The sequence below is a fragment of the Lentinus tigrinus genome (assembly GCF_003813185.1).
Source record: "Lentinus tigrinus ALCF2SS1-7 unplaced genomic scaffold L226scaffold_29, whole genome shotgun sequence".
Taxonomy (NCBI): Eukaryota; Fungi; Basidiomycota; class Agaricomycetes; order Polyporales; family Polyporaceae; genus Lentinus; species Lentinus tigrinus.
The window spans coordinates 236,003-251,963 of record NW_027137938.1 but is presented as its reverse complement, the minus strand read 5'-3'; the positions used below and the strand labels follow the sequence as shown (position 1 = coordinate 251,963).

Below are 15,961 nucleotides of genomic sequence, written 5' to 3'. Positions count from 1 at the left end.
TATGCTGTTTTCTTTTGCACTAACTTTACGTGAGCACGTTGGTATAGGTACTTGCTACTGAGATATACGCACGTGAACAAGTCCTGGAATTTGCATGGAGGTCGCGAAGGTCGAATATGGCAATTGAGACGCCCGTGGACGACGATACTTCCTGCCACGTGCACGAATCTAGGCTCTCGTGCGTGATTTGCTGTACTCCAGAGGACAGGCGTGCGTCCGTGCAAGAAATATTAAAACCCAATATACGAATATACATAGCAGCTCAACCGCAACATCAAGGCCAAATAGGAATGTAGGGTAAACGGAATAGACCTTGTATACGCAGTCTGACTTTGTGGAGTACCTTCAAAGGACGAAAGCCTGTAACAATAACCCGAGCACCGTTAGCATCCGACTGAGCCATCTAGCACAATATAAATGAGATCCCTCACGCTTAGGCTTCTTCCGATGTGCTAAGCTCGCCACATTAGCACTGATTATGTTCCCTTCTTCCTCGGGTTCCGGCGCTGCACTGCCGAAGAAGTTGGGCATAGGTAAAGGAGGCAACGTCGGGTCTCGCGCCCTTGCGTCCTGTATGATGCTAGACATAGCGATGAGCGACGCCGTGTTCCACTGCAACGTAGTAGGGACAAGTCACGGCTTACTGGGAAATGGCGGCACACTCTTCGAGCAGATGGACCGGGCTAGGGATTTCGTCTTGTTTGATGTTGGCGGCCAAGTCGCCCCAGAGGTGAAAGAGCGGCTGGAGCTCGACGTTCTCAGTAGGATCAGAGAAGAGGCCCATCTCCATCATCGTGTCGACAGACTCACACCCGTCCGAGTCCGTTGACAAGCGACTCGAATCCGAGTAGATGGAGTTGGTGTTCGCATGGGAACCGGCGTGAGCAGGAGAAGGCATAGATGTGGGAGCAACATCCGCACTGGTAGGAGGCTGCGACTCAGACAATGGGCCCATTGCATGGAAGTGGGGCGAGAGTGTCGCAGAATCCGCTTGGGAATGAATTGGGAGAAGCCCGGAATGGGATCCGGGAAGTGGTAGCGGTGGTGGTGCTCGTGCTCGTTGGGCCTGAATCCGTCGACCCATGTCTTCGCTCTCGTATCGACCCCACCTATAATACTCGTGGCCCCGAAGTATGATGGTACGGTCCCAATCGAAGCCGTCCGGTCGCGCGCAGACACGGATTTTCATACTGAGACCGGACCAGATATAGCAGTTGTCGAAGGGAAATACGGACTGCGTTCGTATAGGGTCGCGGCCTTCAGGATGATCGAAGTTAGGAAAGATAGGAATACACATCTCGGGGGTCACGCAGCTGTCTTCTTCCGGAGGACGGAGGCACGGTCCTACGAGGTATACCGTGAAGCCATACCACGGTTTGCCTGGGAAGGGAAGAGCTGAATCCTGGCAAAACAATATAATTAGGGGTGAAGATCTTCGAATAACGAAGAGATCATGTACCAGGTCGACAAAGACCACATACGATTGGGGAGATGATGCCTCGGCGGCTCGGAGGGCCTCCTGATCCCCGAGATGTTGTACCATCGCGACTGGATCGAGGCGAACCACCGAGAACGTGTGAGTCCTGGGCGCGAACCGAATATCCGGCATCGTATAGGCCAATCTCGAAGCTAATGGGTACTAGGAAGGGGCAGATACTGTAGAGTGGGGAATGACAGCAACTGGATGCGAGAGACTAGGAGATGGTGGGTGATATGAGAAAGAGCGGCATGTCTTGTTCAATACCGTCCGTCCAGGATTGGAGGACATAGCGAGATAAAGACAATAAGAGGTAGGTGATTGTCGCCATGATGATGCCCTGGTCCTTTGTTCTCGCCAGGTGTGGCACTGCTTGTTCTTGTGGGCATATAGTCAGACGCCCATAACGGACAAGAGTACTGTCGGAGGGCTGTCGAAACACTATCCCTATCCAGCCATTATTTACAATGCTGAGGCCGAACAGCTCGAGCCTGCTGTTATGTCGCGGAGTCCTTCCAAGCCGATCTGACATGAGATCTGAGTTGCACGATACATTTATTGCGCAAACGTTCGACTCAGCCACTGCGTACTCCTCTCTCCGCTCGAGTCCTGCATCATGGCTGCACACGCGCCGCCACACTCAGCTTGCCACGACATTCCTATTCCGCGAAACGACAACTACGCTATAATGGCCGGCGATGTGTTCTCTATCCAGGAATCTGTCTATGCCGCCATACATAACATCATCCACCAGTCGAACATCCAGGATCGCATCCTGTATAGCCAGTGCAAGGAAGCTGCCTATCGGCTGATGAGGAAGGAAAAAGCGACAGAGAAGATACGTCCTTGTGTCGTGATGGAAGACGATGCCGATCCGACCTCTCTCCGCAAGTCACGGAAGATATGCCTCGCTACGAGATGGGACAAGACGCCCCTTGCGAACCTCCCCAAACTCTTTCGATACTTCTCAGTCCCAATTTTCCCCAATAGCTGTGATGGGTACGACACTTACCATTCACTGCCGGTCTGGAGTGTCAAGGATGCATTCCTTATTGCTTGGGTGTTCCCAACCAAGCGACCGTTGATAAACCGATGGCCCAAGAAAGTACCGGGCGATGCCCCAGAACAGACTTGGGTCTTCGGTCAACGCGCGAAGGCGAAGCTTGACGACGATTGCTTCGATAAGAGGGGGGACTGGATAGCCCAGTGTCAAGCAAACCCAAAGTTTGCGGAGGAGCATGCCCGAGAATGTCTTGTGAGTTGAGCAGATATTGCCATATGACTCACGAGCTTGACATTCACATAGAACCACTGGAAGGAAAGGGTTGCGGAGCGCAGCAAGGCTGTGAGTTAATCCAAAATCGAACCCCGAACCCCCTTCGTCGGACTGTTGTGACTGATGATTACATTCTCCCCGCAGGTTGCAGGCTCTCAGGCTTCTCTCAAGTCTAAGTACTCACAAGTATCCGATCTTTCCTGGTGCTCTCAGACATCAGGGAAGTCACGCCGATCGGTCGTCTTGGCTGGGACTCGACGCCGTGGCGGAGGTGCCGATATCGACAGCGATTGGCGGAAGCCTAAGGTACGCAATCCCTTCAGTCTTCGGAGGCTGGTGCTGAGGTCGCGCTATTTCCAAGCATACGTCCCATGCCCGCTGTGGAGGCGAGTTCTTCGAATCTATGACTTCGCTCGTGAGGACATTTCATGACAGCGTAAGTACTGGGGAACTATACCTTGCACATCATCCAAGACTGAAGGTCACCACTCTCGTCGGATACCCACTTACAGAAGACAAAGGCTGATACAGCTTCGGTGGTCAGTGCTGCGAGCAACCGCTTCTCATTATACCGTAGCATTCTCCTTCCTTCCAGACGCGGATCGCAAGAGTGCTAGGCTGGGCCAAGTCAATCTCAGTCTGGTATGAATAATAAAATGTCACATACCCATGTTTTATTAGTGTGTGTTAACTTCAGTAATTTCGTTGGAATCATGCGTACCGCGTCGTAGATGGAGTGATGGAGGAGGTCGAAAGGAGCCCGCAAGCGCTCAGGATGGCTCAACTTGCGAGTCGTCGAGCGTGCCTTGTCCGACATCCTCGACGCGTCCTCCACCTGCACGGCCTGCACGGTCTTCGGCGTTCATGTCTTCATTCTCGCCTTCTACTCTCCCCTCCTGAGATGTCGCGTCCTGAGTCGCAAGCACCTACTGGGCGCAAGCGGTCCAACACCGTCCAGTCTGCCTACGGAAACACGTCTCTAGCGAACTCCATAACGATTCCGGCATCCCCGTTGAAGATTGGCGACTCGCGGACACTTACAGCATGGGTGAACGAGCCTATCACCACAACAGTGAAGCTCAACCACAGGCATTGGCCGGGAGTTCAGGAGGGAGATTTGATTTGTATCGCGTCGCCCATGCCGGAGCACGCACCTGGATTTCTCTTCGTGGTGCCGGCGGAGGACCCCAATATAAAGCATCAGCTTCAGGTAAGTGCTCCTGTCTCAATGTAATTGCTGAGGCTAAGGTGACGGAAGATATCCCTTCCGAGGCCTGTCCTCGAGAAGTTCGGGTTGAGAAGCAACAGCGAAGTCACTCTGACAAAGGTGCGTCGTGAACTTCTTATCAATTGCATGGGGATAGGGTGTCGATACTCCATCAGGTGGACAAGGAGAAGTTCGGCGCGGATTACGTCGAATTCGTTTTCCAAGACCAGTACCTTGGTCGAAACGACATGTGGCGACTCGGCCGCGATCTCGTGGGCCAATGTCTATACGTTGAACAGCAAGTTTCGTTCATCGGTGTCATTGCGGCCAAGGTTCAGGCGCTGTACATTGACGGAAAGAAGGTAACTCGCCGAAGTATCGTCCTATCTGCGTGCTCACGAGGTCTCAGGTGTCTGCCGCATACGTCTCGCCAGCCACGAAAATCGTTTATCGTTCCCTGTCCGCGAAGGTGACGATTTTCATCCAAGTGTGCCGCGAGCTTTGGGACTTCGCCGGTGATGGCGAGCGATACAACGAGAAAATTGTGCACTCGTTCCTGCCCGCGCTCTTCAACAAGTGGAAGGAAGCGAACACCAACCACATTGTTACTATCGTTCTCGTATCGCGCGTGTACTACGATGCGTCGGAGATCGACTATGCTGCGGGTCCTCTGCGAAGAGACGAGGAGGGTCGCTGGCACAAGGATTTCTACAAGGTCATCACCGATCTCGAGGTCCTGTACGACTGGAAGCCCACGCTTGTATCTCTGAAGGACTCCTTCTGGGCGTTCCAGCGCGACATCCTTCTCGCGCACCACTTCCACCGGTCCTGTGGACCAGATGGGCCCGGCACGCACGACCACGTTCGCCTGGTAGGACAGATCTCGTATGCGCATGACGGGCCCCTCCTAGAGGCGCTCAACCTAGGCCTGAACCCCACGGAGACCCACTACATCGACCGCTCGCTCTCACTCACCGGGTCGTCAACAGTGATCATCACGCCGGGAACGGGCTACTTCCGTGTGTCGAAGCAGCTGCTCAGGCTGACGACGACGCGCGTGCTCGACCAGGGCTTTGTGGTGGACTTGGTCTCGCTGGCGAAGCCCCCATTGCATCAGTCGCCGATATTCTGCTTCAAGGGCGCAGAACCGGACGCAAGAAACGATGTGGGCAAGTTCGGAACGCGTGCGTTCGATCCTCTCTGGGGCGGGGACACGGACGGCAGTGGGGACAGTGGCGTTCGCGGGACCGAACTATTCTGGTGGGAGCCGTTTTGGATGTCAATCACGTTCTGGGACAGACAGATGGACCTCCCGTTTCGCAAAGACAGGTAATTTCCCTCCCCTTACCAACCTGACTGAACTGACACGCTAGTCAGGTTCGTCTCTCGAGCTAAGATGCATGAGATCGAGATGCTCGGTCTCTTGGATCACGACGTTCTGTCGAGCATTGAGATCCCTTATCTCGAGAAGCAGACGCTGGACCGCACCGACACGCCTTCGTACGACTGGAACTCTGACGCCACAGACTCCGACCTCTCTAAATCAGCTCTGTCTGAGAAGGCCACCTTGATCTCTTCGGAAGAGGCCGACCGCTTCGACATGGATGTGTTCAGCATCAGGCCAGACCTGGGGCCTGCTCCTACTGCTCGCAACTCGTTATCCTCCAGTGGCAGCGCGCCAACCCTCAGCTCGTCCTACGGCAGAGGCAGTGAGTTGAAGCGGTCTTCCACCATGCGTACCTCAGAGACGTCTCGAATATCTCCCATCCAAGAGAGTCCACGACCAGCGCGTGTTCCTCTGTCAGTCGATCCCTTGTCCTTAGACAAGGAGCAGAGGCTCTCTGTCACCATCTCGGGCGGAACTCTGAGCACATCTCCTTCCCAAGCATCTATACTGTCAGCGCGCTCCTCGCGATCACAGCGGAGCTCACGAGCCACTGTATCTGGTTCTAGCGCAAATCGACCTCGAGACGATAGCACATCACGCAACTCTACCTCTGGGATTTCGAAGTTCGCTCCGACATGGCTCCTCAATCCATTCCGCGGCGGCGTAAGCCAGCCACAGATGTCGCCAGTCTCAGCGACCGGCTCAAGTGGCTCTACCCCTCCCTTGACGCCGTCCTCTGCTGCACCAGCACCTGCCACATCTCGAGTCCCGCCCAGGTCTCCTCAGCCGGTTACCATCAGGAGCGCAAGCAAGGCTCGACCCATCCGTCAGCGCACGATTCAGGCTGATGAGGAACTGGTTCCTCCTAATCGAGGGTCTCTTACGCGGCATTCGCCAGTTGGAACACCTCCTCGTGATGACATCCTCAGCAAGCGCAGAGGCACGCTCAGCGGTGTCGCCAATCTCCCTATCCTCCCCACCAACCTTACCATCTACATCCAACCGACAAAACCTATGGCGACTGTACCGTATGCACAGGCGTCGCTCGCTCGCAGGTGGCACCACGTCTTCCCTCAGCCTCTGACGAAGCACGAAATCAAGTGGCGCTCGATGGTCACCCCCGCATGTCTCCCCCTGACGGTCGAGCACTTCCCATCGACACACGAGCTCGAAACATCCTACGACGTCTTCTCGTACGACTTTGTGTGCGACCCCTCTGAGATGACGTCTTTCCTGGTCCGTGTACCCCCGATGCAAGGAAGCGCTGACGAGATGCGGCGCGCCTGGGCATTGGCGATGATGCGCGGGATGGTCGCGCTGCGCCTCGCTCAAGGCTTCCAGTTCGTCCTACGTCCATCAAAGGGCTCTGCTGGACAGGTGCAGGACATGCAAAGCTCCACGTTGCGGCGAACGAAGTCGTACGCTGGCGCGGGCGATGACAACGCGAGCGCGCGGCCAATCGGGGCTGCGGTAGTCCTGCGGTCGGCGTACGACTCGGTGTACCTGAGCATGAGCAACGAGATCCATCATATCATGTATACGGGGGACTCGATACAGGTGCGGAGGTATGTGCGAAGGATGCCACGGACGCATCCGTTCGAGTACCAGTTCCTGATCTGGCCGAAGCTGGGCGAGGGGTATGCGGAGCTGAAGGCGACGTTCCGCTCACACGGAATGGAAAGTTATGGCTGGAACAGGTATGTCGTCACTCTTTTAGATGCATATACGCTAATCTGACGTTGAATCAGATTGGACATGTTGGTCGCTGGGTACGAGAACAAGTTCAACGAGTCTCTCAGGTACTGGCGCACCCGGTTCGTCGTGATCCCAACGGATGAGGCGCCACACACGAGTGTCGCGCCATCTGGCGAGAAGCTCAATGATGAGGAGTTCAGACTGCTTGGCATGGACAAGCTGGCTGAGCTGTTCTCGAAGGCACGCCACGATGAGCCTGGGCAGCAAGCACCTCCAGTGCGGTTCATCACGACCGACCTCGGACCCGCGCAATGCATCCTTGACGAGTCAATCACTGCGCAGCTCGACGAGATCCACGCAGCTGGCCCGCTCAAGAAGAAGGTCAAGAGCGAGCGCGACATCGCCGACATGCCGCTCGCTGCGATTGCCAAGGCCATGCGCGAGGAGGATGGGGTGCCCATCAAGGAGCACAGGTGGCACGGCCGGAAGTACCCGAACTCGTTCACTGGCACGCAGTTCGTGTCTTGGCTTGTCCGCGAGTTCCGGGACGTCTCCACGCGGGAGCAAGCAGCAGAGTGGGGTGCGCGGCTCATGGAACAGGGTCTGTTCGAGCATGGCCGGGGAACGCATGGTTTCTTGGATGGGTAAGTGACCACCTGAGCTTTACTCGTGATTGCTCCAGCTGATACATGTCGGTGGCGCAGGCACTACTTCTACGTGCTGCGCGGTGAGTATATCGTTCCAATGACCCCGAAAGCCAGTTGGTTCTCCCGCCCGACCAAACACGAGGATGCCAGCGCACGTGGGGTGAACTCTCCTCGGACGTCATATCCTGGACGAAGACCAAAGAAGCGGCTCGTACTCAGCCAGAGCTTGATCATAGACGTTGACCCTAAGAAGGTAGAGGTGCTCGATATTAACTGTAGATTGATCCCGCTGAAGTCATTCTGTCTCAGCAAAGCGACCAAGCCGAGTCGGTTATCCTGCATCACGACATCATTCACAATCCTGCGACGTGCTTCCACTTCGAGCTCCATTGGATCGGGACGACTGCACGCCTTATAGACGATCTACTGCGCCAGTGGAGCCGGACGATAGAGCGATATGGTCTGAAGCTCGTAGAAGCGTACGTGGACCAGATCAGCGATATCAGGGAGAAGAACGCCTTCCAGTCGTGTTACCCCATTCCGCTCGCTGTTCCGCCGCCATCGCTATCTGACATTGGCAGGCGACTGCCGGAGGGCGTGGAAGCGATGCATTACTTTGAGTCCGCTGTCCTCCGCAAGGCGGGCTTCGTCCTGGACATCGAGGGTGCAGGCCACTACAGCGACCAGGTGGACGTCGACTACTCCTACCGACGATCGCAGTTCAAGTATTCCCAATGGGTTCACCGTTCTGGCGTCGCCTTTGTTCAGGTCCTTGGAGGTTCCCAGGGGTTCCTCTTCCTTACCAATCGTCTCATGGCACCTGGTCGCATTGGGACGGCGCTGAAGACTCAGCGGCCCGCCGCTGCGGCGGAAGAGATCCGTATCAAGCTCCATCATTTTTGCTCGGACAAGAGTGCACTCACGCGGTTCTACGACGAAGAGATCGCGCAGTTGGACCATGCTCCTGAGGAGCCTCCGCCATTGCGTATATGAGTTTGACTGCTCCATGTTGCGCACATCATGCGTATGTCGGATTTGTATGTCCATATGTCATCATCGCCATTCCCAGGACGTGTTATGTCTTGTGACTAACAGGCGGACACGACCGCACCAAGATACACAGCCGGTATGTCATCGGATCTCGGTGTCTTCGTGACATTGCGGAGCCGGACAATGGCGAAGTGTACGACAGCTTGGCTGACCTTGCTTCCGTTCTCAGGCGTCAGGACGCGGTACATGCCTGACAACGCCGGCGGATGCCGCTGTGGTCTCCCACTTCATTTCGGCTAACTGCTCTACTTCTAGTGCCCCTTGAGTGTTGGTCTCGAGGCAAGGAAACCCTTATCGCGACTTTTTAGGTCATCATTTCGACATTTGGCAAACACGCACCCTGATGCAGATGCGCGGGTTCGCAGGCGCAACACGGTCTTACGGCTTCTTATGTCCTTTCCCGTCCGCATTGGCTCCTTGGACCACGACCGGTACAGGGGACAGGCCCGGTCCTGATAAGAGGTGCGGTCCCGACATCTGAGCTTATCTTCCGGCAGGTTGGACTTATCTAACGTTCCCTCACGAAGACATACCTATATGATCGTGTCCCCTTGTGAACCTATGGTCCTCCAATTCTCTAGGTTCAGGCCTCTCCCCATGTACTCGATCGTCGCCGGCTATGGTCCACGAATTACTCCCTACCACCATCCCTAGCTCTATCTCCGACCTTCCGTACGATGTGCTCCTCCATATCCTCCGCTTCCTCTCATCCGTCGACCTTGTTCGTCTACTCAGCTGCTCTCGCAGTTTGTACGCCCTCGTGCAAGAGGAGCCCATCTGGCGCAGTCTCTCCGCTCTCTACGGCCTCCATGACATCGAACACTTCGGTGGCAGGTCGTGGTACACGGTTTACGCGCGATTACTACGCCCCTATGGACCAATGTTAGGTCTTTGGGCCGGTGACCACCCTTACACTGGCGGTGTCCTGGACGTTCGCCTCCATCCCGGAGATCGCCACACGCCAGGGGGGATTGTCATAGATATGTGGCAATTCCGTCTGCTGCAACCGGAGGACCTAGACGGGCCTGAGAGGCCTGAGCTTCCTATCCGCACCCCACTTGTACGCATCGACTTCAGCACCGCTTCCACTCCGTATGAAGCCCCGTTCGTGAGGTGTTGTTGCAACAAGCGTCTCGTTCCTCCACCCCATCCTGCTTCGATTGAAGTGCTGTCGGATTCCTACCAGGGCCACTTCCTACGAACTCGTCATGGTAGCTACTCGCATCCGGATTTCCCGAGCTCCCAATCTCACGGATGGCTGGACGAGTCGAGATATCCTCTTCTGCGATGTCGACCCTCCCCCGTCGAGGATCAGACACCTCAAGTCTCTCAGCTTCGCCCGAGAATACCAATGGTATTCACGGCTCCGACCACGTACCGCAAAGCAAAGGCCATATCGATACATTGTGGTCATGGCTGTGTCGCTCGCATTCGTCCATTCCTCGGTTTTGACGACGTAGTGCCCACACCTCCCCGTTACTACCCTCTACGGCTCGATGTCCACCCGGAGGTCCATCCGGTCTCTCGCGAGTGGCATCCGCGGCTACTTGTGGGGTTGTGGCTGGGGTCCCATGGTCCGCATGGAACAGAGTGCCTGTATTTCGACTGGGACAGCTCGTCATCCATGTTGCGAGCATGGAAGATTACGGGCGACGAGAACGTACCGCGTGGGGCGCTGAGTTGGGAAGTGAGCACTCGGGACCCATATCCAATGTCTCAGGTGCCCCCGTCTGCCCTGGAACAAGGTGTAGACGACTTGGCACGATATCGACTGTTCGGAGGCACTGGGACGATCAGTGCACGGGGATACCTGTGAGTTCTGGACGTGCGTCCCGTCGCATTTGGGACTGTCTGTGACCTCTTACTTCGCAGGCCTCATCAGACTCAATCGACCGCTGTTGTGCTCGCTGTTGGGGCACCTGATACATTGCAGGTGATGTGGATAGAGATGGACGAGTGTTCGGCATACATCAGGTATAAGAGGAGAGGTGGTTGATTTACCCGCCTGCTTCAGTGAGTCTAGAACCTCTGCTGTCGTACTTCAACGTCTCACGTCATCATGAAGCAGGCTTAGACTTTTCATGGGGTTTCTCCTGCATGTACGCACCTTCAGTAGATTGGTCTCACGCGGCTATGCATGCGGCCAAAGGTAGCCAGTAACCGTCGCCTGCAGTGTTCACTAGTGGCTCTGAGTCATCCGTCAGAGTGACAGCGTCTGTTGCATGATCCTATATTGAAATTGCCTCTTAGGCCTTGGCCCTCCGCGGATTGATTGCGGAGAGTTCGGCGTTTCGTTCAGTTTCATATCGGGTTAGCGCCTCTGACGTGTAGGTCATTGTACTCGTCTCCCTCTCTCCTACATACGACCACCACTAAAGCTACTACATCGTCCAGAAGGTCAGTTTCTAAGATGATACCTATCGGAAGTGGCTCAGCGCGCCTCCTCTAGATTCTAACAGGTATACAACAGTCGCCCATATGTCTAGCAACGCTCCAGCAAAGTCGAACTTGCCCGAACCATCGTATGCGGGAGTAGTCACGTTCTACGTTACATCCGACATCGATGCTCCGATAGACAAGGTGTGGGCTGTGCTTACGGACTTCGAGAAGTACTCCGAATGGTACGTGCGCCCATATTTTCACTGTTTACGCATTGACATAGGCTGACGTATTGCTTCCTCTAGGAACCCGTTTGTGTACGATCGCATCGCTTCCTTGGTCACATTTGTAGATGCTAATGTCTTCCCTGACCCAGGAGGACCATAGTCGTGACCGATAGGTCAAAGAAGAGGTTTGAGGACCAAACGCCCGCCAAGGGCAAGTGCGTGTACGAAGAGACGCACATGCCGCCTACCATGGACGACTCCGTCTCGAGAGGGTCTACGGTCGAGGAGATCATCCACTACGACGATGTAACTCACCGTCTGGCTTGGAGGGGCTTCTGGCCGTCCTGGTTCCTGAAAGACGAGCGTTGGCAAGTCCTGAGCACCACGGAGGATGGCAAGACTCTGTACGAGTCGCGGGAGGTCTTCGGTGGCATAGGGGCGTATCTGATCAAGTGGTTCTACTATACCTCGCTCATGCAGTGCTTCACTGCGATGGCGGAGTCACTGAGAATTCGCTGCGAGCATCAGTGAAGTTGTATACACTCCCGGTCTAGCTACTGCTCATTATAACTCACGTATGTTATGATTTGGCGTCGTCGCGGGATGTCCTGCGCTGCTGTAGTCGTCCGAATCCGATGATGGTCTGCAAGTAGACTGCGCACTGAGCTTGAAATGACGATATCCAGAATAGCATGTAGTATACGATGAACAAGTGGTATAGCGACGACGTAAAAAGAGTGTGATCAAGTCCGTTCTCCCTCACTCTGCTTGTGGCAGACGGGACATCCTTGCTTGATCTTCGCCCGCAGAATCGCGTTGCTGCAACAAGGTCAAGCATGAGCAACGTATCGTGCGATGCGCTTCCAATGGGAATGGAAGAGTGGACCCACAATGCGATCTTTCCGCTCAGACCAGGCTGGCCGCCGATGCCCAGGCCGACAAGCGTGGGATCTGGCTGTTGAGGAAGTTCCGAGTCGTGCTCGACGCAGTGGGCGTGGACGACGTGTCGGCATAGGAAGAGAAGGCTCAGGCTTTGCGGAGTCTGACCGATAGGCTTGTTGCATATCGGACATGGGGTCTTTGCTGCTCGACAAATCCCGAACGCAGGAACGTGCAAGGGGACGGGACAGTGTGTCAATACAGATGCTCGCCAAGACCAAAGAACCGATTCACTGACCGCTCAAGAAGAAGCCACTGGTCTGGTTCCGGTGCAATTTGTGCACCAGGTCCGCGCAGTCGCCGTTCATGATCGTCTGGCAGCCTTCCAAAAGCGAGACTTGCAAGTTGAAGTCGTGCAGGATCTTGATGAGCGCGCCCTTGAGCCCTGGGATCTCCATCCCGTTCTTGATGCGGCGAATGAGACGGATGGGGTCGATTTCCGCGCCGACGTTCTCCAGCAGCCCTCTTATGAACGCTGTGGTATGTTAATCAGGACACTCTGGGGACAACATGAAGTAGGTTGGACTTACGCGGCCTTGTCTCGGAGTACCTGAGCAAGTCCTCCCAGAGATCATCGTCGTGCTGCTCCTTAGCAAAGTCGATAGCTCGGTTGACGTCCCCTAGTCGGTCGATGATAAGGTACAGAGCCTTCTTGTTATTGCCCATGCGGCCAAGAAGGAACACCATCTCGAGAACAAGATCCCGCTCATTGCAGACATTGTACGCCTGAGAGCGCCGAGGTCAGCATAACGCGGAGGTCGGACAAGAGAACCCCGAAAATGACTCACGGTTTCCAGATTGTAGTAGTTACTGGCGCGCAGGAAATCTATGAGTCTGCGTGGTGCGTACTCCGCATACAGCTTGACCTGGGTATCGGCATATGTAGAGGTTAGATGGGGGTCCTTCTGGAAGAGCGCATTCAGGTAGAGGTAGAGGTAGAATGGCCGACTCTGAAGTTGTTGGACAACTCGTACGATCTGTAACATGATCAGACAACCTCGCCGCAGGATATGCTATGAGAGAGAAACGTACGGGTATCGAATGGATGTGATCGACAAGCAAGGTTATCGCAGCGACGGGATCCGTGTCGATATCCTCCCCTTCGTTCTTCCGTTTCTCCCGTAGCTCCTGGTCAAACTCGACAAGCAACAATGCTTGATCTTGCACGTCCGTGAACAGGTTGTTCTCGCGAATGAGGTCGAACACGTTCGGACGACGGAGACGCAAGAAGTATGGGAGAGCCTTGCCGGGCTGCCGGTTCAAAGTGTAGCTGTAAAGGACGTGAAGATGAACGATGTGCCACGATCTGGAGGATGACACAAGACGTACAGCTCGGCGAGGCATTCCATCAGAATGATTGTATCGGGTCCGGTAGGCTTCTTAGATGACGAAGACGGTGCACGGTCGAGCTCGGACTGCACGGCGACAATGACGGCAGATATGTCGTAGATCCCCTTCGGCCATGACTTGATCGTTTGCAGCAGCGTCTGCGCCGAATGCGTCAGCACCAAAACTTGGACGCAAATACTGAACCAACTCACCTGTCGGTCATGAGCGAGAAAGTGCGCAAGGATCATCTCATACACAAGATGCCCCAAAGTCGGCGTCTCCGTGGGCACATACGGGATGATAGCCTGCAGCTGGTGCTTCTGCGCAAACACGAAGATCCAGTCCTCCCACCGTTTCGTGTCCTGCCCGCACACCTTCGGGCACAGCCGCGCCGCCTTGACAAAGTCGCCCTCGCCAACAAGGTGTTCGATGTACCGCTGCCCGATCTGCACAGCGTCAAGCTCGTCCTTGTCTTCCTTCCGCACGCCCGCGTCTGCTTCACTGCCCATGCGCTCGATCACGTCCAGTGCCTCCTCATATCGCTTGCGCTCGACGAGCCACGCAACGTGGTCACGCCAGTCGCGCGGCTTCACCACGACGAGGTCCCGAGGGCTGAGCACGATGTAGTACCTCTCGCCAATGAGCGAGGCCCCGGGTGAGAGTGCAGACCCTTTGGTAGGCGGCGCATCGACGTCGACGAGGACGTAGTCATTGCATCCCCAGCGTTCGTAGCCAGAGATACCCAAGGCGTCCGCGGAGAGTTCTTCGCCTCCACGCGAGATGATGCGTAGCTCAGGCCGTTCAGCGAGCTTGCGTGCCTGCTCGGCGCGGTCAGCAGTCGCCTCGTTGCCTGTAAGAAGGGAGGAGTCGGGAGGGGTGTATGCAAGGACGAGGAATGACGTCAGCGCAGGCGGCTTGGTCGAGCGTACTGACCCGTTCGCCTTCGCAGGTGCAGTGGGTTCTTGAGGTGCTGAAGGTGGCGGGGACATCGGGTGAGGGACAATGCCAGAGATCATGCAGTCGAGCTGAAAGACGGCTGTGATCTCGACGAGGAGGGGAGGGAGGTTCGACGCGGGGGACTTGCGTGGACGCGCGCGGACACGGGCCACCTTGATCTGGTCTGCCCACCCGATGAGCAGCGTGGACTCGTCTTGCCAGTGCAGGTTGCACTTGAACAGGTCCGCGCGTGGGCTGTCTGCGGGACGGTCGATAAAGGTAATCCGGCTCTGGGAGTGCGTATCATAGATCTTCACACCCTGTATATCGCAGCCACCGAGTACATATATGCATGAGCATACACAGAGTCAAGAGCACGCAGAAGTGGAAACGTACCAAGTCGTTCGCCCAGGCAACGAGGTTTTCGCGCCACCGGACTTGCCAGATGGGTCCTTCGCCAGAGTGCAACACCGTCTCCTTGTAGCCGAGCCAGCCCTTCTCGTGCAGGACGAGGTTACCGGCCAAGCCACCTGTGATGAGGGAGCGCGTGCTGCTCTTGGCGAAGTTGGGCTCGAGCGCGACCGTGCGCACAGGTCGCTTCAGGTTAAAGACTTGAGTCTCTGGATTCGTGACAGAGAATACGGCGACCTGTCCTGAGAGCAAGATTCGGAGAGGGGTGCGATGAGTTATTGTGCGACGAAGATGTGCCTGCAGAGCTGGATCAAGCACTCACCGTCTATTGAAGCGGTTGCGATCCAGTCTCCGGTCACGTCCATCGAGATGTCGAGTACAGATGCAGAGTGAGGCGCGAATGGTTTAATGAGCTGACCATCCAGGCCGAGAACGTGCAGCTTCCCGCCATGGGTCCCCAGTGCCTGGCACACATATAACAGAGGTTAATGGCAGTCGCGACGCGGTTGGTAGGACTGAGGACTTACGAGCCTCTGGTTGGCATATGCAAGTGCAGATGCGGAGTCCTTCTGCAGCAGTTGGTGCGCGATCCCACCGAGTCGTTCGTACTTGAGCGCAGGCTCCTCGTCGTCTTCCTCCTCCTCATCGTCTTCTTCTTCCTCGTCCTCGCCCTCTTCCGACTCGCCCTCTTCCTCACTACCGCTGTCATTGCTCTCCTCCTCTGTATGTTTCGCCTCCTCCTCTACCACGTGTGCATCCCCATTACCCTCGACATGCTCCTCCTCCTTGTCTCCACTCGCCTCGCTCATGTTGTCCGGACTGGCGGTAACAAGTCCATTCCCATTATCCTGTTCGTCTTCTCGAGGCTCCGTAGACATCCCGCACAGACTCAAGCACCCGGGGTTTATGGATCGTTCAGATAGTCATGTAATCCAGCGCAGCGTCGCAGAAGAAGCACGAGCAACAGGAAGCCTGAATGCGGGGAGACGCGAGGTCAGTGA

General features: G+C 55.7%; 6 protein-coding genes across 6 annotated transcripts; 4 read left to right on the top strand and 2 right to left on the bottom strand.

Annotated features, from left to right (window-relative positions):
• Positions 1–208: 208 nt before the first annotated feature.
• Positions 209–1,763, bottom strand: L226DRAFT_615494 (uncharacterized protein). Its single transcript, XM_067686779.1, has 4 exons — positions 1,460–1,763; positions 645–1,402; positions 432–580; positions 209–360 (listed from the first exon to the last, which is right to left on the bottom strand). The coding sequence occupies exons 1-4, from the start codon at positions 1,607–1,609 to the stop codon at positions 275–277; spliced, it is 1,143 nt and encodes a 380-aa protein (XP_067532056.1). The 5' UTR covers positions 1,610–1,763; the 3' UTR covers positions 209–274.
• A 469-nt stretch (positions 1,764–2,232) lies between these two features.
• Positions 2,233–2,934, top strand: L226DRAFT_176371 (uncharacterized protein). The gene has a single exon (XM_067672676.1). The coding sequence runs from the start codon at positions 2,289–2,291 to the stop codon at positions 2,739–2,741; it is 453 nt and encodes a 150-aa protein (XP_067532055.1). The 5' UTR covers positions 2,233–2,288; the 3' UTR covers positions 2,742–2,934.
• A 720-nt stretch (positions 2,935–3,654) lies between these two features.
• Positions 3,655–8,682, top strand: L226DRAFT_573954 (uncharacterized protein; the record flags this gene model as incomplete). The annotated part of the gene is made up of 8 exons (XM_067684951.1): positions 3,655–3,963; positions 4,012–4,080; positions 4,137–4,322; positions 4,370–5,289; positions 5,338–7,044; positions 7,096–7,686; positions 7,747–7,942; positions 7,999–8,682. 8 exons carry the CDS (start codon positions 3,655–3,657, stop codon positions 8,680–8,682), a joined length of 4,662 nt encoding a protein of 1,553 aa, XP_067532054.1.
• A 676-nt stretch (positions 8,683–9,358) lies between these two features.
• On the top strand, positions 9,359–10,735 carry L226DRAFT_468594 (uncharacterized protein; the record flags this gene model as incomplete). The annotated part of the gene is made up of 2 exons (XM_067676142.1): positions 9,359–10,551; positions 10,612–10,735. The coding sequence occupies 2 exons, from the start codon at positions 9,359–9,361 to the stop codon at positions 10,733–10,735; spliced, it is 1,317 nt and encodes a 438-aa protein (XP_067532053.1).
• A 429-nt stretch (positions 10,736–11,164) lies between these two features.
• L226DRAFT_176298 (uncharacterized protein) lies at positions 11,165–12,164 on the top strand. The gene is made up of 3 exons (XM_067672674.1): positions 11,165–11,360; positions 11,424–11,435; positions 11,495–12,164. The coding sequence occupies exons 1-3, from the start codon at positions 11,218–11,220 to the stop codon at positions 11,874–11,876; spliced, it is 537 nt and encodes a 178-aa protein (XP_067532052.1). The 5' UTR covers positions 11,165–11,217; the 3' UTR covers positions 11,877–12,164.
• On the bottom strand, positions 12,037–15,958 carry L226DRAFT_176324 (vacuolar assembling protein VPS41). The gene is made up of 12 exons (XM_067672675.1): positions 15,488–15,958; positions 15,283–15,424; positions 14,946–15,202; positions 14,207–14,869; positions 13,826–14,161; positions 13,614–13,771; positions 13,317–13,554; positions 13,073–13,261; positions 12,815–13,010; positions 12,523–12,759; positions 12,236–12,431; positions 12,037–12,164 (listed from the first exon to the last, which is right to left on the bottom strand). The coding sequence occupies exons 1-12, from the start codon at positions 15,836–15,838 to the stop codon at positions 12,089–12,091; spliced, it is 3,039 nt and encodes a 1,012-aa protein (XP_067532051.1). The 5' UTR covers positions 15,839–15,958; the 3' UTR covers positions 12,037–12,088.
• Positions 15,959–15,961: the final 3 nt, after the last annotated feature.

What these genes read in the sequence shown, in the direction of transcription:
- L226DRAFT_176324 (XM_067672675.1), bottom strand. Translation starts at nt 15,838, where the DNA reads ATGTCTACGGAGCCTCGAGAAGACGAACAGGATAATGGGAATGGACTT. An exon ending in TTCTCGCTCATGACCGACAG is followed by an intron (nt 13,772 to 13,825) that starts GTGAGTTGGTTC and finishes CATTCGGCGCAG; the next exon opens with ACGCTGCTGCAAACGATCAA. An exon ending in CTGAGCGGAAAGATCGCATT is followed by an intron (nt 12,165 to 12,235) that starts GTGGGTCCACTC and finishes ACCTTGTTGCAG; the next exon opens with CAACGCGATTCTGCGGGCGA.
- L226DRAFT_176371 (XM_067672676.1), top strand. Translation starts at nt 2,289, where the DNA reads ATGAGGAAGGAAAAAGCGACAGAGAAGATACGTCCTTGTGTCGTGATG.
- L226DRAFT_615494 (XM_067686779.1), bottom strand. Translation starts at nt 1,609, where the DNA reads ATGCCGGATATTCGGTTCGCGCCCAGGACTCACACGTTCTCGGTGGTT. An exon ending in ATGTGGTCTTTGTCGACCTG is followed by an intron (nt 1,403 to 1,459) that starts GTACATGATCTC and finishes TTGTTTTGCCAG; the next exon opens with GATTCAGCTCTTCCCTTCCC. An exon ending in GAGTGTGCCGCCATTTCCCA is followed by an intron (nt 581 to 644) that starts GTAAGCCGTGAC and finishes CGCTATGTCTAG; the next exon opens with CATCATACAGGACGCAAGGG.
- L226DRAFT_176298 (XM_067672674.1), top strand. Translation starts at nt 11,218, where the DNA reads ATGTCTAGCAACGCTCCAGCAAAGTCGAACTTGCCCGAACCATCGTAT.